This window comes from Macrobrachium nipponense, chromosome 16 (genome assembly GCF_015104395.2).
Source record: "Macrobrachium nipponense isolate FS-2020 chromosome 16, ASM1510439v2, whole genome shotgun sequence".
Taxonomy (NCBI): Eukaryota; Metazoa; Arthropoda; class Malacostraca; order Decapoda; family Palaemonidae; genus Macrobrachium; species Macrobrachium nipponense.
In genome coordinates, this window is record NC_087209.1 from 36,816,782 (window position 1) to 36,841,336 (window position 24,555).

The 24,555-nt window shown below is 42.3% G+C and overlaps 2 protein-coding genes across 3 annotated transcripts in view; one reads left to right on the forward strand and one right to left on the reverse strand.

Moving 5' to 3' along the window:
- LOC135195664 (uncharacterized) overlaps positions 1 to 24,555 on the reverse strand; it is a 184,731-nt gene that overhangs the window by 92,474 nt on the left and 67,702 nt on the right. The gene's annotated exons all lie outside the window — the stretch shown is intronic.
- The window catches only part of LOC135195661 (18S rRNA aminocarboxypropyltransferase-like), a 67,018-nt gene that overhangs the window by 33,158 nt on the left and 9,305 nt on the right, over positions 1 to 24,555 (forward strand). For both annotated transcript variants that reach the window (XM_064222033.1, XM_064222034.1), the window contains exon 6: positions 2,380 to 2,553. In XM_064222033.1, coding sequence (XP_064078103.1) covers positions 2,380 to 2,553 — 174 coding nt within the window. The remainder of the gene's footprint in view (positions 1 to 2,379; positions 2,554 to 24,555) is intronic.

Here is a 24,555-nt window from a genome sequence, read left to right on the forward strand (position 1 = left end):
ATCCGTAAGCAAGGGGGAACGCATTCAGTCTCTCTTTGCAAGTTGGCGGAGGAGATCCTTCTATGGGCAGAGAAGGAAAACGTAACCCTTCTCACCAGGTTCATTCAAGGGGAGAAGAATGTGAGAGCGGACCTGTTGAGCAGGGAAGGTCAACTTCTGTCAACAGGAATGGACTCTTCCATCTAGAAGTATGCCAGAGTCTGTGAAATTATGGGGTCATCCAGTGGTGGACTTGTTTGCGACCGCAATGACAAAGAGATTGACGACTTATTGCTCTCCAGTCCCAGACCGTCAAGCAGTCGCAGTAGACGCCTTTCTTCTAGATTGGACGGGGCTAGACGTGTACGCCTTTCCCCCGTTCAAGATATTAGGAAAGGTTTTGAAGAAATTCAGGGAGAGTCAAGGGACGAGAATGACTCTCATAGCTCCCTACTGGCCGGCCCGAGATTGGTTCACAGAGGTACTGGAATGGACAGTAGATGTACCAAGAACACTTCCAGCAAAGAGTAGATCTACTCAAACAGCCTCACTTCAACAGGTACCACAAGAACACCCTCGCTCTGGGTCTGACTGCTTTCAGACTATCGAAAGACTTGTCAGAGCGAGGGGGTTTTCTAGAGAGGCGGCCAGAGCTGTGGCCGGAGCAAGAAGAGCCTCGACTATTAAGGTGTACCAGGCGAAGTGGGAAATCTTTCGTAAGTGGTGCAAGAGTCAGAAGATTTCTTCATCCAGTACCTCTGTGACCCAAATTGCCGACTTCCTTTTTATATTTAAAGAAGGAAGTAGGGTTGTCAACTCAGACAATTAAAGGATATCGTAGTATGTTGGCCTCAGTATTTAGACACAGAGGTTTAGATATTACCAATAATCTCGATCTGAGAGACCTCATAAGGTCCTTTGGAACAAGGAAGGAACACCGATACAGAACACCTTCCTGGAATCTCGATGTGGTCCTGAAATTCTTAGGAACTAATAAGTTCGAACCGATGGATCAAGCTTCGTTTAGAGATATCTCGAAAAAGACCATCTTTTTGGTGGCCTTGGCCACAGCTAAAAGGGTTAGTGAGCTGCAAGCAATTAGCAAACATGTTGGCTGGAAGCATGACAAGGCAGTTTGCTCTTTTCAGGAGGTTTTCTTGGCAAGAACGAGAATCCAGCTCATCCCTGGCCAAGGTCTTTTGAGATTATGGGTCTTTCAGATTTGGTGGACAGGAACAAGAGAGAGTTCTCTGTCCAGTAAGGGCTTTGCGCTATTATATAGAGAAAACCAATAATATTAGAGGAACTTCAGAATCACTGTGGTGCTCTGTGAAGGACCCTAGCAGAGCAATGACCAAAATGCTATTGCCTTTTTCCTCAGGGAACTGATTAAAGAATCACATATGTTATGCCAAGAAGAAAATTTCGGCATCCTTAAGGTTAAGGCGCACGAAGTGAGAGCAGTAGCTACTTCCTTGCATTTATTTAAAGGAATATGGCCCTCAAAAGATATCATTGAAACGACGTTTTGGAGGACTAATTCAGTGTTTGCGTGTCATTACCTTAGAAACGTCAAAACAACATTTGACAACTGTCAAACGTTGGGCCCTTATGTATCCTCAGGAGCAGTATTGGGCAAGGGAGTTTTCCACCCCATAACTTACTAACATGCTAGGTATTTTAATTAAGTGGTGTTGTTTTTATGGTTGTCTGAGAGGGTTATTTCCTCTTCAGTCTGTGAAGTCTAGTGTGTTATGTTAGCTTTGTGTGTGGTTCAGGTGGTCTAACTTATCCTAGCATGAATGCCCGTGGTAAGAGAGGGCTAGGGTTTCCTGTCAACGAATTGGTCCCGTCCAGTTGTCAGACCCTTGTATTTAGCTTCATCAACTATTAGGTCATGTCCTAGTTGGGAGCTACTAAGGTTTAGCAGGCTAAGAGGCAGGATTTATGAAGTCAGCTACCTTAGCAGGTAAGGAATCTAAGAGTATTTGGGATTTATTTTAAATTTTAAAACTCTTACAATGTTGCTGTCTTTGACCCACCTCCAAATGTGTCAATCAGCTATATATATACCTGCCAGGTAAGTGTCATACATGAAAATGATGTTATTATGATATAACAAAGTTTCATGTATACTTACCTGGCAGGTATATATAATTAAATTCCCACCCACCTCCCCTCAGGAGACAGGGTTCAGAGAAAAATCTGACGAAAATGGGAATGATTCCGAGCACCAGCGCCACGGGAACGGGGTGGCGATCACCTGAACTACCAGTGATCTAGCGGTTGCCGCGAGTTTTGAAAATTCTGCCAGTGCGAACAGAGAATATAGCTATATATATACCTGCCAGGTAAGTATACATGAAACTTTGTTATATCATAATAACATCATATTTTCAGGAGAAAAAGCTGCTGCTAGGTTATACTTGAGCAAATTTAAATGGGGCAAAACATTTATAAATGTGAATAAAGAAATTTTAGATAAATATTCTGCATGCACAAATAGTACAACTGTTGTAGAGGTGCAAAACAAATATCTACAGGAATTAGAAGAGGAATCCAGGAAGAAGAAAGGTGAGTTTCGAATTGTTAATTTATTATTTTTGTATAAATTAACTAGATACTATGTTTACAGTCTTGAAACTCAAGGAGCTTATATCATGTAGTTGTAGAGAATTTGAGGTGGTAGTTTTTGGACAACATTTTAAATATATGTATCGTAATTTTGCTTACTGTAGCACAGACTCTTGATGGGAGTAAATAGAAAACAAATGAAATTTACTCTCCTGCCATTCCTTTTTCGTTGTATTACCCATGCACATAGGCATCTTCACACACACACACACAACTTGAATCTCATGTAAACTAGTCATGATCACAGATATCTGGTAAATCACAGATATCTAGTAAAAAAAATTGTAACTTTCCCACACTTAGATAAGAAAGATTTTGTGTCTTTATGAATCAAGACATTATGGATACTTTTACCATGGACCTAGATAGGAAAAACCTTGTGTATAATTTAATCAAGACTTGTGCACTATTTTACGACTAATCATTTTAAAGAAAGTGTGTCCACTAATGGCCTCATGTGAAGTCATGCTTTCTGTCACTTCAGTATTATTGTAAAGGGTTGCTCATCTGTCATGAGAGTCAAGGAATGTTTTCAAGTCACTGTACAGTAATTGTATCTTGAGCTCACGCTCTGCAAAGAATGCCAAGTTTTTTATCTATTCATATATTGTGACATTCATTCAGGTTAAGGCATAGGTCACTTACTCTTTTATACCACCATGATGGTTCCTTAGCCTAGAAGGGGGTCAAGGGACCTATCTATAAAGGCAGACTCCTCTGATGAGTAGCATACTGATTGTAGGTCATCGTGAGGTATCACCTTTGAGAAATCTCTACTGTTGAAGATGCATATCTCCTGGGCAGCTCAAGGGCTTCTTCCAGTTCTACATTGCAGTTACTTTGTCATGCGAAGGTTACAGTAGGAGATTTTGGAAAATATCTGTGCTGAGTTTTTTGTTTTAGGACATTCCAATAGGGTGCCCAATTATCTTTTTGGCCTTTTGAAGACTTTCTTAAGCCTCTTCTCTATGACGGATTCTAGAAGTCTTTTATTCACTGTTCCAGAATTGTTCATTAGAGATGAAAAATCCTTTCTGCCGCCAGCTCCTCCCTTTTGACAGTCGAGATGCACCATTGTGCAGTCGACACCTCTGTGGAGCTCGTGGTAAGCTGCTTCCAAGCAGGGGGATTGTGATAACCGATATTTTACACAGTGAAGTAAACACCTATGTGTAGAGTGGTCTTTGAAGCAGGAAGTAGTGGTTTCCCCTTTTTCCCTTAGGGAAGATCCGTGTTAGACCTCTTTTCCTCTCGCTGCAACAGGAAACTGCGAGTCAAGGATCCTCTTCCTCAGACAGAGGACGATCTTCAGCATCTTTGGCACAATCTCCAGGGCAGGCATTCCCTCAGTTCTGCCAAAAACATCAGGTCCTGGACAGAGTAGTCTGCCAGATTCATCAGGTCTTGGCCAGGCTTTTGAGCCCCAGAAATTTCAGGGTATCCTTGGTGACTCCCCTATGTACGCAGGTGGAGCGGTTCCCAGAACTAATATATCTTCGGTCAGCAATTCTGAGAGGAATCCTTCATGGGCCATTCCTTGCCAGCCTCTTGTGGAAATGTTCCACCATTCGGTAAAATCTCTGTTGCTTCACGGCCTGAGACTGTCAAGTAGCTCCTGAAAGCGAGAGGGTTTTCTTGCAAAGCAGCAGACCAGATGCCTAGCTATCTCAGGAGGTCTTTGTCAGCAGTTTACTGAAGAGTGCACCACCTATTATGGTTGGGTTCATCGACAGCTTTTCTCTCCACTCCGAATGTCAGTGAGCTGTTATTAAATTTCCCTTTCTTTCACATAATGAAAAGGTCTTTCCATCTCGGCTTTCAAGAACTGCAGGTTGATCTTGCTCTCAGGAACTGCAGGACAAACTTCGGGTTCATCCTGCTCCGTAAATGCTCGGACATCTCTCCATCCTTGGAATTAATGGTGTTTTAGTGTGGTACAGGATTATTCAACAAAAAGAGCTCAAATATGCAATGTGCAATCTTACTCTGGTCTTGAGTAGTCTTACTTGAGCTCCATGTAAACCACTATGTCAATAGTCAATGGGAGATCTGACTCCGAGACAGTTTTTCCCATTTGCACTGATTTCCTCGAAAGAGCATGTTAACTTCATGGCAGCATCAAGGGTGAGAGGTCTGTGGCCTTCAAATTGTCCCGGGTTCTGTAGGTAAGACTCAGAATCCCTGAGTCCGTGATGAAAGTTCGTCTCGTTTTCATTCGACTCTGGAATAAATGGGTAGACAATGATCCGTAGGAGTTCTTGCCTTGTCCTGTCAAAGCTCTGCCCTGCTATCTGAGGATTCTCACTTAAGACCAATGGTCATTGACTGTATGTTGGCACCGGTCAGTCCAGAATGGAAGTTTCCAAGATCTCCTTGGCATTCTAGCTGCGTGTGGTGAATAAAGGCATACCCCTCACTGGATAGTTCTGCCACAGAGTCTGTGCAGGCTAGAGCATGACATCAGAGGATTGAGTTCCTCTTTGGCAACTAAGAAGAATTTGTTGGTTCATAGAGTTTTGCATGTTTGTTCCTGGCTTAAGCAGACCATGTTCACTTCCCTTCCTGAGGGACATTGCCCACAGGTCCTTGGACACTTTTCCTTGGGTCCAGTGGTGGCTGACCATCAAGTTGAGTAACTCATCCAGTGCCCCAGCAAGACAGTTGGTATCTTACAAAAGATGATTGTGTGGGAGAGAGAATGAGGGAGATGGCTGGTCTTTTCCTTTCTTTTTTTCCCTTGTCTTCTTCCTGGCAGGCAGGTTGAAGAATTTCACATATCATAAGCTGGAACTGGTCTGATACAGGTGAGTGTGGCAGCCATACTTGTTGCAGTATTTGTGTGTTCCTATACAAATAACAAATGTGTTTCTCAGTAGCAGTTACTCCTCTCTAACAAGGGGAGAGAGGAATGGTAACAAATCCCTATGGCGTATGTGATTTGTTGCATGAACAGACAGAATTTTTTTTACCTTCCACTTATACAATGAATCTGGACGTCTTTCATTGTGTTTCATCCCCGAAGGCTGAGATCTTTAAATACTCGTTTATCTATTTACTCACGGGCTCAGACCCCCTTCCTTAGAACTCGATCCTCTAGGAAAGGTGGTCAGGTGGGCTGAATCCCCAGCTGGTTCTGGATACTTGTACTCCCTCCAAGTATAAGTTTTTCTTATTGTCAACCCTTAATAGACGGATTGATCCTCGGGAGTAGTAATAACAGGTTTGGGTGGTGGACGGTAGATAAACAATATTACGCGTCATTGATTTGGAAAGAATCGGGCAAGAAAGGGCGGTGCCAATACTTTTATAACACATAAATTCACTGATGGCAACTTTTACACTGGCTAAAATCACAATTGTGAGCATCTCAGGACTTCACTAGTGCTTGTGACTTGAAGGGAGAATGTTCTGCATCTCTCTCTCACATGAAATCTTTTTTTTAAATTTGCTCGTAAATATACCAATACATACTAAGGGGTTGCTGTTGTTTTTTGTTCTTGTCATTTATGATAGTATGTCGGTTGTAAATGTAATTTTACAAAGAAAAGTGCAAAGAAATATTAGAAAAAACATGTAAAAGTAAAAAAAGTTACTGAATCTTTGTTCTTGGTAAATTTACATAAATATTTCTGGGTTCGACCTCTGCCTGCCGGTGAAAAGTTCTTGTAGCTCACTTTTCTAAGTATAAATAGATCCTAAATATGCCAGAGAAAAAGCTAGCATGGTATGCTGAAGTTACTACCCTTAGCTCGAACACCCCAAGGGCGTCGGTATAAGCACTAGGGCGAGTGGAAGCCACTACTCACAGGTCTTCTGCCAATTAGAGGATTCCTCTTCAAAGTCCCTCCCACGGCAAGAGCCGTTACAAAGGCTACTCCCATTACCTTCCGCTCGCTCTCGCTACTACTACTACTACCCGGCCGCCATCTACATTCCTGTAATTAACCTTTGTGAGTGCAGCACGCGTCTCAGCAGCTCCCTTAGTGCCTTATTTAGAACCAGCGATGTCTTCTGTGGAACTTCCTCCTTTATCTAAGTTGAGTATTCCAATTGGTGTTTTCGTAATTTGTATCATTACGATGCATTCCATTTGTTCCCTTCGGCCCCTTAGAAAATGTTTTGGGGCACCGCTAGCTCATCTGCCATTTTGGGTGCATCATCAGACATGTGTGTTGTTATCACTGGTTATTTCCTTTTATTTTTAATTTTATATTAATTTTATATTTCATTACAGTTATCAGTGACGTATTTTCGTATCACGTACTTAATTATTTAGCCAACTGAGTTCAGATTGGTTTGTATTTTAAGGTAGGCCTAACATGCTCGGGCTCAGATACCTCAGGCCAGGCAATAACGTCCCTGACCGAGAGGATCAGGTCCCTGGAGGAAATGATGACTGGATTCCTCCAATCCGGAACCCCGGCTCTGACCATGACAGTGCCGGATGCGTCAAAGCTGCCGCCCTTCGAGAATAACAACCTGTGGCGGTTAGCTTTACATGCCCCATTCTCAGATGGGAAGTTGACAATCGAAGGGTGCGGAACCCGCCCGGTGGAGGACTTTGAGTTCTTCCCGCCAGGTCTCCAATTCCCATTCCCCAGATTTGTCAGACTAGCAGAACATGCGCTAGTCAGAGTAGACAAGGTCCCGAAGGAGACAGTGATCTTCCCTAGGGACCAAGCTCAAGCTGTTTGGGTTCGCACCCTCTCTGACTGGGGTTGCGTTAACACCAAACTGACGCCCCATAAAGGTAGCTTTATGATGTTTGTGACCCCAAACGGAGTTCCATCGCCCTGTACATCCAAGGTGGCGGAACTAACTATGCAAGCGGCGGCGGAGGATAAGCCCTTACTAGCACTAAAAGAGACAGAGGCTACCTCTCTACTCTTTCCCGCAGATGTAGAGTTCTGGAATGACGCTCCGGCTACGTTTACGGCAGGTAAACTCGACCCGGATTGCGCTTCCACCCTATTTACCGAGAAGCTACCTAGGATTCCAGACCACTTGGTCAAAGCGGAATTCGAGGCAAGGACCAGATTAGGAAGGTCTATCAACTCCGTCTCTGCGGCAGAGTTGGTAGCATCAACCTACACTGAAGAACAGTTGTTCTGGGTCCTTATGAAAGCTCTGTTACAGACTTTCCAAACGGACCTGTACGATTTCATTATGGCGAGACGAGCATGCAGGAAGTACGTCCTGGCGAGTGCCTCTATAAGGCACGAGCCTAATAGACTCATAAAGTCCTCAATATGGGGCGAAAATCTCTTTCCGAAAGACGAGGTTAACAATGTCTTTCATGAGGCAGCCAGAGCCAACCAGAGTCTTCTAGTCCGTTGAGGACTTCCTTCCAAAAAGAAGTTTGATGGTCCTGGACACCAATCTAGACCCAAGAAGAGGCCAAGGAAATTTCATCCTTACCAGGCCTCCCATCCTCAGGCGGTAGTGCAAGCGGTTCCGGTCTCTCAGGTCGGTAAGCCTTCGACATCTAAGGCTCAACCACAACAGCAGTTTGTTCTAGTACAAACTCCGCCGGCTCAGCAGCCTTCGACCTCGACAGCCATAGTGACCTCCCCAGCCTTCAACCCCTCCTACGAGTCGCGAGACGCATTTCGCGGCTACAATAGGCATGCCGGAAGTAGCAGGGCCAGAGGTGGTGCCCGGCTACGAGGCGGACCAAGAGGTAGAGGCTTCCGTGGAGGCAGAGGTAGCAGACCTGCAGCCAGCTAGTGAGAGCCCGCAGGTGGGAGGGAGATTATATCTCTTCCGGGACCATTGGACCTTCAGTCCATGGGCCCACAGTATAGTCTCAAAAGGTCTGGGATGGAAATGGGAGAAAGGGCCCCCTCCACCAATCAGTTTTTACCAGATTCCAATGACGGACCTTATAGACTATACCAAAGATCTCCTGCAGAGGAAGGCTATAAAGAAAGTAAAACGCCTAAAGTTTCAAGGACGTCTGCTCAGTGTCCCAAAGAAGGACTTGGACAAAAGAAGAGTGATTCTGGACTTGTCCCGTCTCAACTCATACATTCAATGTGACAGATTTCGTATGCTGACCGTCTCGCAGGTGCGGACCTTACTTCCCCGTGGGGCCGTCACCACCTCTATAGATCTTACAGACGCTTACTATCATGTTCCGATAGCAAGGAACTTCTCTCCGTACCTAGGCTTCAAGCTAGGAAAGCAGGCTTACTCATTCAGAGTCATGCCGTTCGGGCTCAACATTGAGCCCAGGGTATTCACCAAATTAGGAGAGACGATAGTTCAAGAGCTAAGAACTCAAGGGGTAATGTTAGTAGCCTATCTAGATGACTGGCTCATTTGGGCAGCCAGCATCGACGAGTGTTGCGAAGCAAAAGCCAAGGTGATAAAATTCTTGGAATTTCTGGGTTTCCAGATAAACAAGGAAAAATCTCAGCTCATTCCGGCTTCCCGCTTCCAATGGCTGGGAATCCAATGGTACCTAAACAAGCACAAACTATCTCTCCCATCCAAGAAGGTCAAGGAGATAGCGACGGCTACGAGACAGTTCCTCAAGAACAAAAAGGCTTCTCGGCGTACCCAAGAGAGAATCCTAGGTTCGCTACAGTTTGCGTCGGTGATGGACGTCCTATTGAAAGCCAGATTGAAGGATATCAATCGAGTCTGGAGGAAGAGAGCCAACATCAATCTCAGGGACAAGATCTCTGTAATTCCACCCATTTTAACAAAAAGGCTCCGTCCATGGATGGAACGCTAGAACCTGGCCAAGTCAGTACCACTGCAATTCCCTCTGCCGTCTCTAACTATCCACACGGATGCATCTCTGAGCGACTGGGGAGCTATTCGCAACACAAGAAAGTCCAGGGAACGTGGTCGGATATGTTCCGCCAGTTCCACATCAATATTCTAGAAGCGATGGCCGTTTTCCTGATCCTAAAGCGACTGACTCCGGCCAGAAACAGTCATATAAGGTTAGTCTCGGACAGTTCAGTAGTAGTCCACTGCATAAACAGAGGAGGCTACAGGTCAAGCAAACTAAATCACGTAATGATTGCGATATTTTCGCTGGCGGCGAAAAATCATTGGCACCTGTCAGCAACTCACCTGGCAGGAGTAAAGAATGTTATCGCAGACGCACTTTCCAGGACAACTCCGCTGGAGTTGGAGTGGTCCCTGGACAGGAAGTCTTTCCGGTGGATTTGCAATCAAATCCCGGACCTTCAAGTGGACCTATTCGCCACGGAATCCAATCACAAACTACCATGTTATGTGGCACCCAACCTGGACCCTCTAGCTTATACCACAGATGCGATGTCCATAGACTGGAACAATTGGCAGAAGATTTACCTATTTCCACCGGTGAATATTCTGATGAAGGTCCTGCACAAGCTAAGATCTTTCACGGGACAGGTAGCGGCCCAAACGGATCCCCCGTCCAGAACTGACACAGGTAGTACAAACTCAGACTGTATCAGCTTCCTCAAGAATTCTGAGTGCCCTAACTTTATGGATTTCATGAAGTTTGCGGCCCAAAAGGACGCAATATTGATCCACTATTATTCAAGCAGTATTATTCAGCAGTGAAGAAATTGGCCATTTTTCTAAAAAATTCAGATGCTCAAAATATGACTACAAATTAGGCAATTTCGTTCTTTAGAACTCTATTTGAGAAAGGCCTAGCCGCTAGTACCATTACTACGATCAAATCGGCCTTAAGGAAGATTTTTCAGCTTGGCTTTAATATTAAATTGTCAGATTCATACTCCTCTTTGATTCCAAGAGCATGTGCCCGTCTGAGACCAATAGACCGCCCTCATACGGTCTCATGGTTTTTGAATAACGTACTTAAATTAGCCTCAGACACTGATAATGAGTCATGCTCATATATAACCCTTCTCAGAAAGACCTTATTCTTAATGGCCCTGGTTTCAGGTGCCAGAATATCTGAACTCTCGGCCCTCTCTAGAAATCCAGATCATGTTGAATTCCTCCCGTCAGGTGAAGTATTACTATCCCCAGATCGGAAGTTCTTGGCTAAGAATGAGGACCCACAAAACAGATGGGCTCCATGGAAAATTATTCCTCAGGCACAGGACGCATCATTGTGTCCTATTGTTACCCTTAAATCCTATCTGGCCAGGACTTCCAAAAAATTTTCAGGCCCCCTTTTTACTAGAGAGAAAGGTGGTACGATTTCTCTTAAAGGTATTAGGCAACAAATACTCTACTTTATTAAACAGGCCAACCCGGATTCAGTCCCACACGTCCATGATATCTGAGCAGTGGCTACCTCCATTAACTATTTTCACAATATGAATTTTGAAGACCTAAAGAAATATACGGGTTGGAAATCTCCAGCAGTATTTAAACGCCACTATATCTCAAGAACTTAGAGGCCCTTAAATTCTCAACAGTGGCTGCAGGGAGCATAGTCTCCCCTGAATGACCAAGTCTTATCAACTCCTTCCCTTAGCCCTTTTTTGTCAGTCCTTTTTCCCTTAAATACTCTCTCCTTCCTACCTGTCTCGCTCGTATTCCCTGCCAACCCTCTCTCTTCCGGGCCGGGCTGGTTGGTTTGCCATCCTGTCACTGGAACATGTACATAGTGTTGAGACCATATTGGTATCACTGATCTGTCTGTACATACCTTTTGTATATTGCTTCAGATACCATTCTATTATATTGTTTTATTAAGGGATTTTGACGGAGGAAAAATCTATTTTTGGGTGAGGAGCCGTGTCGCTCGGTGAAATGTCTCGTTAGCCATTTCTGATATATAAAACTAATGCTAAATATACCAGAGAATAAACCAAAGGGACTGACTGAGGTTACTACCCTCAGGCGAGCACTTTTTTATAATTAAAAAATGTTGTGTATAAACCAGGAGCGAGTAAAAACTGCCACATCTCCTTTACCCCATAGAAAGATCCTCGTCAACAATCACCGAAACCTGAGGTGCCGTTACACAGGCCGCCTCCACGCATCCAACCCCCACCTCCCCAGCGCCATCTCACACTCTATTGTTAGCAACCCACAGCTTGTACACACTGGGTGGGAGATCAATGAATTAAAAAGGGTGGGTTCACCGAGCGACACGGCTCCTCACCCAAAAATAGATTTTTCCTCCGTCAAAATCCCTTTTTTGGGATCAAGCCGTGTCGCTGGGTGAAATCATACCAGAGAAATGGGCAAGCTGCAAAAAGAAATACTGTGACAATGAAGGAAAAACTAAACAAATTAGTTATAAAAGTAAATTCTTTTAATATATCTATATATATATAAATCTTTCTTTGTAAAGTACAACTTGTATTGTTATCCAAAAGGGATTTCTCAAATTTAAATATACTGAGAAACTCAAAAAGGAATGTACCAATAAATACATGAAGTTACATGTAAAACTAACATTAAACATAGACTTAACTATACTTTAACAGACTTAACAATGCTCCAATACATATTCAAAATGATCTCTGTTAACCAAGCTAATACAATCCGCTCCGCTCGTGCTTACAGAAGGCCCGAGGGAGAGGAAGGCAGGGTTGAACAACTAGGTGAGGCAGGCAAGTGGGAAAGAAAAGAGGTAAAATAAAAGAAAGAGGAAATTAAGAATTTTCAGGAACTACAATACTTCCTGCAGCCACGGCAGGGAATTTAAGTGCATTAAGAGATTTAAGGTAGTGGCGTTTGAAAACTGCTGAAGATTTCCAATCAGTATACTTTTTAAGATCCTCAAAATTCATATGTTGAAAATAGTTAATAGAGGTAGCAATTGCCCGGACATCATGAACCAGGGGAAAAGAGTCAGGATCGGCTTGTTTAATAAAATAGAGAATCTGTTGTTTGATACCTCTCATAGTGATCGTTCCTCCTTTTTCTCTCATGAATAAGGGACCTGAGGACTTAAATGATGTTCTATGTAAATAGGTCTTAAGAGCCTGAACTGGACAGAGAGAAGAGTCTTGGGAAAGAGGAACTATTGACCAAGGGGTCCATCTATCTTGTTGACTTTCATTCTTGGCTAAAAAGGTCTTGTTTGGTGAAAGAAGAACATTACCATTAGGTTGAAAATCTATATGACCTGGATCTCTAGACAAAGCTGATAGCTCAGAAATCCTTGCTCCTGAGGCTAAACTTAATAAAAATAACGTCTTCCTTAGTAGAATTGAATACTGACAGGAGTCATTATCAATACTGGCAGCTAGCCTCAACACTTCGTTTAGAGACCAGGAGACAGATTGAGTCCTTTGTACTGGTCTTAATCTAGCGCAAGCTCTAGGGATAGAGGAGAAATAAGAGTTTGTTAGATCTATCCCAAATCCTACCAAGAAAATCTTTTTAAGGGCAGATTTCATAGTGGTAATGGTTCCGGGAGCTAAACCTTGATCAAACAAATCTTTTAAGAATGAAATTGCTAGATTGATTGTCATTTCCTCCACTTCTTTTTCTTTCACAAATTTAACCAATTTCTTAATAGCAGAATCATACTGTTTAAGAGTAGAATCTCTCTTGTCAGATTCCAGGAAAGTAATGTTTTCCGGATCAATACCTGAATCATGCATAGACGCAAACTTCATAAACTCCATAAAGTTAGGGTTTGGAGAATGTTTGAGGAAACATATACTTTCTTGGTTTGTACTATTTGTGAAAGCTTTGGATTGGGGATCCGACTGGGACGGAGCTTCAATTCCAATATTAGAGGGAACCAGTTGCTCTTCGGCCACCAGGGGCTAACAATGACTATATTTTCCCTCGATACGACCTGAGCTTGTGAAGAACTTCCATTAGGAGGTTGACTGGTGGGAATAAATAAATCCTCTTCCAAAGATTCCAATCTAGAGACAATGCATATGCTAGAGGGTCTAGGTTGGGTGCCACGTAGCATTGAAGTTGATGATTCGATTCCGTGGCAAAAAGGTCTATTTGAAGGCCCGGGACTTGTTTGGATACCCACTGAAACGACTTTGAGTCTAGAGTCCACTCTGACTCCAATGGGGATGTCCTTGACAGAGCATCTGCTACTACATTCCTGGCTCCTGCTAGATGTGTGGCTGATAGGTGCCATCGAAATTTCTGCGCTCGAGAGAAGATCGCAATCATTACATGATTTATGAACTTGGATTTGGAGCCCTTCCTGTTGATGCAGTGAACAATAACTGCACTGTCGAGGACTAATCTGATATGAATCCCTTTCTTTAGCTTCAATCGTTTGAGAGTTAGAAAAACTGCCATGGCCTCTAACACGTTTATGTGAAATCTTTGGAAGGTATTGGACCATTTTCCCTGAAACTTTTGAGTAGGGGAATGTCCTCCCCATCCACTTTGAGATGCATCTGTATGAATCACTAGATCCGGTTGTGGAAACTGAAGTGGTATTGACTTTGCTAAGCTCTTGGCTGTAGACCAAGGTTTTAGACTTTTCCGTAAGATCTGAGGAATCCTTGAAAGTTTGTCTCTTAAGCCTATATTGGCTCGACTTCTCCAAATTCTGTTGAAGTCTTTTAGTCTGGCTTTCAGTAACGGTTGAGTCACTGCTACAAACTGCAAGGAGCCCAGAATTCTTTCTTGAGCCCGTCTTGATGCTATTTTGTTCCTTACAAACTGCCTTGTGGCTTTCGCAATTTTCTTGCACTCTTCCCAAGGTACTGAAAATTTGTGTGCCTGAAGGTCCCACTGAAGTCCCAACCATTGGAACTTGGAGCTGGGAGTCAGTCTTGACTTTTGAAGATTTATTTGAAAACCCAAAAACTCCAGATATTTCATAACTTTGTGGGTTGATTCCAGACACTGCTGTTTGTTGGGGGCCCAAATTATCCAATCGTCTAGATATGCTGCCAATAGAATTCCCTGGCTCCGAAGTTCCTGGACTACTACATCCGCTAACTTGGTGAAAATCCTGGGAGCAATATTGAGGCCGAATGGCATGACTCGGAAAGAGTAAGCTTCCTTTCCTAATCTGAATCCTAGGAACGGAGACAAGTTCCTTGCTATGGGCACATGATAATATGCATCGGTAAGATCTATAGAGGTGGTGACGGCTCCACGGGGAAGTAAGGTTCTTACTTGAGTCACGGTTAGCATGCGAAATTTGTCGCATACTATCCTTGAATTGAGCCGTGAAAGATCTAAGATCACCCTCCTCTTGTCCGTGCCCTTCTTGGGAACTGGGAAAAGTCTGCCTTGAAATTTGATGTTCCTGACTCTTTTTATTGCTCTTTTCTGAAGTAGTTCCTGAGTGAAAGCTACTAAGTCTGGTGTCCGAGCTTGAAAAAACTTGTGTGGGGGAGGTGGGCCGTTTATCCACCTCCACCCCAAACCTTTTGATATGACACTGTGTGCCCAGGTGTTGAATGTCCACCTGTGCTTGAACAGTGCTAGTCTCCCACCTACCTTGACTATCTCATTGATTGCCGGATGGTCTTGAACCTCTGCCTCCTCTGTAGGTTCTGGCTCTTGCAAGCCTTCCACCTCCTCCACCAACCCGTCTGGAGGAGCCACGTCCTCTAGCACCTCTAGGGGGATACCTCTGAAAGGAAGTATTTGCCTCATATGTTTGATTATAAACCGGAGATGGCTGTGAGTGCTGATTCTGCTGAGGAGCTGGGGCCTGTACCCACACATATGATTGTTGGGGTGGAGGCATGGATGTGGAAGGTTGGTTCCCAGTTGGAGGTTTTTGGAACCTTCTCTGATGGAACTTTTTAGGACGTTTGGTCTTTTGAGTGCCTGCCGGAGAAGGATCTGCCGGACATTTAAATTTAAGCGCCCACCTGGTGGCAAGTGTCTGGTTGGCTCTTATTGCTTCTTGCGTAACCTGAGCTACTAATTCCTCTGGAAAGAGGGAAGGTCCCCAAATAGACGACTTAATGATCGTAGCAGGTCTCAGAACAAACTTCCGGCAGGCTCTTCGGGCCACAGCAAAATCAAACAAGTCGTGTTGAAACGTGCCCAACAACGACTTGGTCAAGACCTGAAACTCCGGAGCGGTCGGATAGGCCGAAGCGATCGTCTCTGCTGAAGTGATTGAGTGGAGTGACCTACTCAATCTACATCTGGCTTCAAACTCCGCCTTAATGAGATGTTCGGGGAGCTTAAGAAGTCTCTCCTTGAATTGAGTGGAAGCACAATCAGATTCTAGTTTCCCTTTCTGAAAAGTTTCCGGAGTGTGGTGCCAATACGTCGGATCCTCCGGTACCAACAAAGACGTCAAGTCTGTCTCCTTTAGCTGTGGAAGAGGCTTATCTTCTTCTGCTGCTTTCAGGGTCAGCTCGGCAATCTTCGTGGTGCACGGTAGCGGTTGATTCTTCTGAACCGTGAAAGTGGTATACTTTCCTTTGAATGGAGTGATCTTGGTATTGACACACTCCATCTCTTTCAAGAATCTAAGCCAAGCTGACTGGGCCGCCTCTCTTGGGAAGATGAGAGTCTCCGCCGGAACCTTGTCCTCTCTTACCAGGGCTTCCCTAGTCAACCTTGCATATCCTAAAAAGGGAGATTGTAAGTCAGTCGGGTGGAACTCAAAGTCTTCCAAAGGACGTGTCCCGCACCCTTCGACAGTAAGTTTTCCGTCTCGTAAGACGGCTCCAAAAGCCAAGTGCCACAGATTACCTGCTTCGAAGGGGGGTAAATTAGCCACATTCGGCAAGATTGACAAGAGTTGAGGGTTTCCGCTCGACTGAGACATCAACAATTGGTGTTGACTCACTATGCCTGATAGCTCTGATACCGACTGGTCAGTGCGAGACATATGGGACTCTAGTTTGCCTGACAAGGCTGCCATATCTCTAGCTACCTGAGAAGCAAGTTCTTGACTGACCTTTTGAATTGATATAGAAGCCAACGCCTCTAAATTAACAGGCATTTCTGCTGTTGAAGGTCCTGGAGCTGTTAAGGTCGGTGTCAGAGCGGGAGCCGGACTAAGCACCACTGCACTCGACAGCATAGAGGCAGGAGAAGGAGCAGGTGAAGGAGTAGTGGGTTTCTCCCTAGTCCTCCGTGAAGGCCTATCTTTGCTACTGCTTCTGCTAGATTTAGTCTTAGGAGTGATGTCCGCTGCCGCCGGAGCCGGGGTGGCGGGCTTCACCTTCGCAGGCAGCTGCTTGGTCTTGGTGGTCTTCACTGTAGACCGGACAGACGCTGCCTTATTTACATCAGCGTTCCCAAAACCTTCGAACCCTGGCGGGGTACGAGAAGGAACGCGAACAACTACTGGAGAAGGAGTAAGAGAAGTAAGAGGGGGAAATTCAGAGGAGGAGAAAGAAGGAGAGCTAGCTACTGCCTCACCTACCTGATCCGTCTGCATCGGTTCAGACGACAAGTTCAAACTGTCGACTTCATCGACGACCTCTGCCTCGGGTCCTTCTACTGGATCTAGACATAAAAACTCCTCCCCAATTGATTGAAGATACGGCGCCGCTACTTCCTCTGCCACCGCTGCCGTCTTGGAGTTAGGGTAGAGGACTGAAGCTACTGTCCGCGAAAGAATGTAGGCTCGAGCCTTACCAACATTCCTACCAAAACCTCCTACCCAGCCTTTCAGAGTGACTAGCGCCGTTTCCTTCACTTCCTTGGGAGCCTGAAAGAGAATCCTTGATCAGGCCTAGACAAACATATATCTGCAGATGTATGAAGTAAAGTCATTTTCTAAGTCATAGAAAACCATATGACTTAGACTAATAGTTCACTTACCAAGTCATCCGTGATCTGTGCATAAAGATCATAACATACTTGGCATCTTTCATGATGCCAAACTATCTCTTCCAGAACTTGTACCGCGCATGCCGAGTGAGACCGGCATTCCACATGTCCGTATGGCTGTTGAAGCATAGCCGAACAGCCCACCTCAGCGCATTGCAACATCTGTAAGAGATATTGAAAATGAGTATCAACCAATCATTAAGCCAAATAGATGACTTTTAGACATTAAAATATCAAAATTCCGGGGTATTACCTCCGGAAGATTGGATGATACAGATTATATTTATCCGACATCAAATCCTCTCTCAACTCGAAGTCCGGCATCGCCGGAATGAGGAGGAAATTGAATTCGGAAAAACACTGAATGCTCAAACTATCTCTAGTAAATATCTTAACCCGTGTGCATTTCAACCAAATTATTAATCCGGCATCGCCGGAATACAATATTTTTAGTTGAAAACACCGGAAAAGACAACTAATATTTTGAATAACTGGCAATTCCGGCTGATATCCGGGTCCATATATCAGAACCTACCAACTTCCGGAATAGCCGTCAAAATATAAAACTTATTATTATAGAACATGTTAAAGTTAAAATTAAAAACATCATCCGGACGATATCCGAGCCTATATTAATAGACCTACCACCGTCCGGGTAACGTTAAAACCAGTTAGAGCTAAAATAAAACTATACATATATAAGTTATACTGTCACTAGTCCATCGGGATCGTATCCGGGTCTAGATAATAGACCTACCACGATCTCGAAACAACTATAGACTATAGTATAAACAAAACAAAATTTCTTATGAAATTCAAACGTATCCGGGCCCGGATCTCCGGACCTACCACGAATGTAAATCATTAGGAAATAACATAAATACATGTAAAGACAATAACATAAACCAGTTATGGAAGGGACACACACTTCGTGCCTCAATTCCGGAGGTCCCGGAATCCGGGAACTCCATGAAGGCCCGAAACTGTTCGAAAATGAAAACCAAATGAATCGAAAGGTAATAATTGGTTGTCAACGACATCTTCATATAATCCTTCACGTCTACATAGAACGGAGAGGGGAGAAGATGTCATAAATAATTGATCGATCTCTCACTCCGATCCCCGGAGTCCGGCAGTTGGAGATTCAGAGAGATGTACTATGTTACAACCAACTTAACCTCAGATTCACCCGTTCACACTCCGAACGTTTCTTACTTCCCATCCGCTAACACCCCAACTGTCTCTCTTTCTCTCTCAAAATGACTAGCATATAATAAGTCCAATGAATTATTATGAAACTACTAACATCAACGGTCGCAGGATCTATGAATTAGGACTAGCCTACCATTCACCAAGATCAGACGCTATTATACAACAGCTAATCGACTGCTGGTGCAAAGTCAAAAGAGGAGAGACTCAAAAGGGAGGCAGCGAAAAGGAAGTGGCCTACTAGGTTATGTTAGCCTAAGTAACCTACGCTAGGTTAGTCTAAAAGAACCTCTATAGTCGTAGACTAAATGAATATCACTGGGTCCGAAATTCCAGGAACGAGTAATAAAACTATTTAGAACAAACCAACCTTTTCTAAAATACATAGGCTTGTCAAAACTCGAGGTTCAAAAAGCAACCTAGCCTAGTAATAGGCACTAAACAAAAATTTAAAATTAATGCAAAAGCTCTAACTGAAAAATATATACGCGATCTGAAAAAACGTAATACACAGAAGTATGAAAACTTCTTAAACTGGCAATACTCGAAGAATGCCTCTAAACGGATATATATCTAAAAATACATATATTACCGAAAGATAAAGGAACGGTTAATATTCCTGATCCTAGCACTAAGGTGCGAAATAACTACAGAAAGGCACTCGAAATATTACCATGAATACAGATCGTAACATATAAAATAATAGGTAGAAATATCGCCTAGCAATAAAACAGATCGGCCATGCGGACGAGCCCGTGTGACGACACGAGCTACAATAACAAAGTCTCAGTAGACTTATAAAACGGCGATCTACCTCATAAAAGATTAAATCAAAACATGTTCTGGGTACTTAACTTAGATGGAACGGAAGATGCCATCATAAAATCCGAATCAGCGACGAAAAAATCACAAAAAACACAGAGCTATGAAATTTTGTTGTTACGACGTCGCCGTGCTAACATAAGATGTTGTAGATGGCGCTGGGGAGGTGCGGGTTGGATGCGTGGAGGCGGCCTGTGTAACGGCACCTCAGGTTTCGGTGATTGTTGACGAGGATCTTTTTATGGGGTAAAGGAGATGTGGCAGTTTTTACTCGCTCCTGGTTTATACACGACATTTTTTAATTATAAAAAAGTGCTTGCCTGAGGGTAGTAACCTCAGTCAGTCCCTTTGGTTTATTCTCTGGTATATTTAGCATTAGTTTTATATATCAGAAATGGCTAACGAGACATTTCACCCAGCGACACAGCTTGATCCCAAAAATTACTAGTTTTAAGGCCTAGTTTAAGTTCTAGTGTAATTAGTAAGTAAGTAAGTTTTCCGCCTTATTACAGCGCATTAAATTTATTCTTTAAGTGAACCTTAGGTTTCATTATCCCTTTTACATACTTGTTTGGTATCTGTTAAGCTTGGATGGAAATTCTCTGGTACTTTTTCACCGGCAAACACAGGTCGAACCCAGAAAAGGGATTTTGACAAAGGAAAAATCTATTTCTGGGGGAAGACCTGTGTCGCCCGGTGAACCCATCCCTTCTTTCCCCACCCTTAACCAGTCCAAGCTTGGGTGTCTATTCCAGGAATGAAGATGGCGGGCGGGTAGTAGTAGTAGTAGCGAGAGCGAGCGGAAGGTAAGGGGAGTAGCCTTTGTAATGGCTCTTGCCATGGGAGGGACTTTGAAGAGGAATCCTCTAATTGGCAGAAGACCTGTGAGTAGTGGCTTTCACTCGCCCTAGTGCTTATACCGACGCCCTTGGGGTGTTCGAGCTAAGGGTAGTAACTTCAGCATACCATGCTAGCTTTTTCTCTGGTATATTTATTATCTATTTATACAGTAGTACCTCGAGATACGAAAGGCTCAACTTACGAAAAACTCGAGATATGAAAGCCAATACGAAAAATTTAACGGCTCTACATACAAAAAGTTTTCAAGATACGAAAGGTTTCTGAAAGTCCGAGATTCGCCCAGATAACAATTTTGAAAATTGCGCCACGCGCTGCCATCTTAGTACTAGTAGACTCGCCACCATCCTCCTGCTCTCCCATTGGTTCCTGATGCTAGTCGCGGCCATGAAATCCTTCTCTCCTATTGGCCAGCGTCCCTCCCATCATGCATCTACTATGTATACGTGGTGGCGTGCTTCGGCCACTCGGTACCAGCATTGTTATAGTACGCACGCGGTATTCGTTTTCGGGATCGTCAATGTGTACGTTATTTAAAAAAAAAGTGACCAAGATCTCTCACATGGGATAAGTGATCAAGGTCTCTCTCATGGGATAACTGGAAACTTTGCAAGGTTGGTAGAATATCCACTCCCTGCTAAACAGAGGGTGTAGACCAATTATTTACAACATGCATACCAGTACGTATAATCAAGGCACTTCAGTTTATGTTGAGGGTCAGCAGCCGAATATTCAGTACCCCAATCAGTTGCAGAGAGAGCATTTGGTTGAACAGGGTTTTGATGGACACCAGGGCCAACAGAGTCATGAGGTGCAAAGAAAGAACAGAAAGTTGAAATTCTGTTTAAAAAAAAAAAAAAAAAAAAAAAAAAACTACGAAAAGTAAAAAAAAAAAGTTAAAAAAGTTAAAAATAAAAATATAAAAAAAAAAAACGGCAGAAATTAAAGCCGTTTTTCACAAAGTGCAATCATTTGTAGAAGACCCCCCGAAAAGGCTCACACAGGAATTGTGTACGTGTATTTTTTAAAGTGTACGTACGTACATATGTACAAAAGAAAAAAAACGGCAGAAATTAAAGCCACTTTTCATAAAGTGTAATTATTTGTAGAAGACACCCCCCGAAAAGGCTCACACAGGAACATTGTGAAAAGTAGGCAGAAGCAATCTTCCTTGGATAGTTAACCCTTAAACGCCGAAGCGGTAAAAATCAAAAACTCCCCCGAATTCCGGAGCCGGTTTTGAGTGAGCGCCGAAGCGGGAAAAATAATTTTTTCAAAAAATCACAGAGCGCTTAGTTTTGAAGATTAAGAGTTCATTTTTGGCTCCTTTTTTTGTCATTGCCTGAAGTTTAGTATGCAATCATCAGAAATGAAAAATAATATTATCATATGTAAATAATGCGATATATGGTAGCAAAAATAAAAAATTCATACATAATTTTATTAAAATCACGCTGTGCAAAAAACGGTAAAAGCTAACGAGTTTTTTTTTTCGTTGTATTGTACACTAAATTGCAATCATTTTGATATATAATACATTGTAAAACAATAAAAGCAACACCGGAAAAATATTATCACAAAATGATGTACGAATTCGTAACATGCGGACGTAAAAAAATATTTTTTTCAAAAATTCACCGTAAATCTCAATATTGTTCTAGAGACTTCCAATTTGTTTCAAAATGAATACAAATGATTGAATATTACGATACTGTAAGAGTTTTAGCTTACAATTTCGTTTTTCGACCATTTCGGTAGAGTCAAAGTTGACCGAACGTGGTTTTTTTTCTATTTATCGTGATTTATATGCAAATATTTCGAAAATGAGAAAAGCTACAACCTTCAAATATTTTTCATTTTATTTTACATGAAATTGCGCACATTTTCACATATAAAACTCTATGAAATGCCTAATATGAAACGGAGCAAATTTTCCGAGAATTCGATGTACGCAATTCGGAGATTTATGGCGGTGAATCCGCGCGCGGAGGGAAGGAAAGTTTTTTTCATAAATTCACCATAAATCGAAATATTGTGCTAGAGACTTCCAATTTGTTGCAAAATGAAGGTAAATGATTGAATATTACTAAAATATAAGAGTTTTAGCTTACAATTGCGTTTTTCGACCATTTCGGTAGAGTCAAAGTTGACCGAACGTGGTTTTTTTCTATTTATCGTGATTTATATGCAAATAATTCGAAAATGAGAAAAGCTACAAACTTCAATTATTTTTCGTTGTATTCTACATGAAACTGCGCACATTTTCATATATAAAACTTTATGTAACGGCTAATTTAAAATGGTGCAAACATTACCACAATCGCACGTATGATTTTTTCGGAAGCGTTACCGCGCGGACGTAAGGAAAATTTTATTTTTTTCATAAATTCACCATAAATCGAAATATTGTGCTAGAGACTTCTAATTTGTTACAAAATTAAGATAAATGATTGAATATTACTAAAATATAAGAGTTTTAGCTTACAATTGCGTTTTTCGACCATTTCGGTAGAGTCAAAATTGACCGAAGGTTGAAAATTTGTCACTTATCATTTTTTATATGAAAATATTTCAAAACTGATAAAAGCTACAACCATGGGTTGTTTTTAGTTGTATTGTGCATGAAATTGCGCACATTTCCATATATAAAACTTTATGTAACGGCTAATTTTAAAATGGTGCAAACATTACCACAATCGCATGTATGATTTTTTTCGGAAGAGTTACCGCGCGGACGTAAGGAAAAAGTTTTTTCATAAATTCACCATAAATCGAAATATTGTGCTAGAGACTTCCAATTTGTTTGCAAAATTAAGGTAAATAGTTAAATTTTACTACGTATAAGCGTTTTAGCTTACAATTGCGTTTTTTTTCGACCATTTCGGGTAGAGTCAAAAGTTGACCGAAGGTTGAAATTTTGGCACTTATCGTTATTTATATGGAAATATTTCAAAACTGATAAAAGTTACAATCATGACTATTTATTTGTTGTATTCTAAATGAAATTGCGCACATTTTCATATATAATACTTTATGTAACGGATAATTTAAAACGGTGCAAAAATTATGTCAAAGTGACGAAATATTTTTTGAGATGTGTCACTGATACTTTTTAGTGCGATAAGAAAGAAATTCGCGCTTGCGCGCCTGCGTAACGATTGTAAACAAAACAATGCCTTGATCCGTGAACTCCCAGCATCCCCCAAGGCGCGTGATTCAAAAGTTTTCGTCTGGTAGGCCTATAAGTATTTTTCCGCGAATTTTTAAAAAAACTTTTTTGAGCCGACGTATGGTACGTCCATTCGGAAATCGGGGGAGATTTTGACTCGACGTTTAATACGTCCATTCGGCGTTTAAGGGTTAAGTATGTACGTAGCCTCACTCGAAAGGTAAGCTTCCACATTTTACGTACAGTATATTTGAGGGCCCCAGAACCAGAAAGTCGTATATGCCACTTCCACGGATTTGGAGTTATGCATACTGGTAGATTTGACAACCTTTTCTCTGTGTATTTGAGGCATTTCTAGGCCATTCCACCATTTACATACGGTCGAAATTCCTACTGGGACAGTCGGAATTATCGATTTTAGCTACAGGAAAGAACATGACTTCGAGCGGTGCTGGCAGCCGCTCGGACGCTTCATGAGGACCAGATAGACGCATATCACTAGCGCTGATTAAGCCAATGAGAGCGCCCGTCACTTTGCGGGTAGCGAATTCTAGGCCAATGAGCGTTTTTCCCCATAAGGCGCGTGTAAGCATCGACCAATCACCGCGCAGCTTACAATCTCCCGCCAATGTTTACATCTCACTTCAGTGATCATAGCGGGAGATTTAATTTACGATTATCCGTTGTGTTGTGCTGTTATTTTGTCTAAATTACTCTTTATTTGAGTACATTATGTCTTCCTCTGGCAGTGATAGTGAGCATAGTGATGTCGTGCAACATTTTTTTCATTATTAGAATAGTAATAATAGTCGTAGTACTAGTAGTAGTAGTAGTAGAGTAGTGGATGAGGGTCACAGCTGGTAGCGATGTTTGGAGCTAACAGACTGCAATCTGATCGAGTTAAGTCCCCTTCACATTGCAGCTTCTATTAAAGGATGGGGGCCCTAGTAGTAGTAGTAGTAGTAAAAAAAAATTATTATGATAATATTATTATTGTGTATTATTGATGGTTAAACATCATAGTGATTCAAGGTTATCATCGTCAACATCATTATTAAACCATCATAATATTATTATTTCTATCATTATTATTATTATCATTATTATTATTATTATCATTATTATTATGACAATAGTATTACTATTCTATTATAGTATTTTCTTGTGATTGATTATAAGTATCGATGTATAATGATGATGAAAGGTTA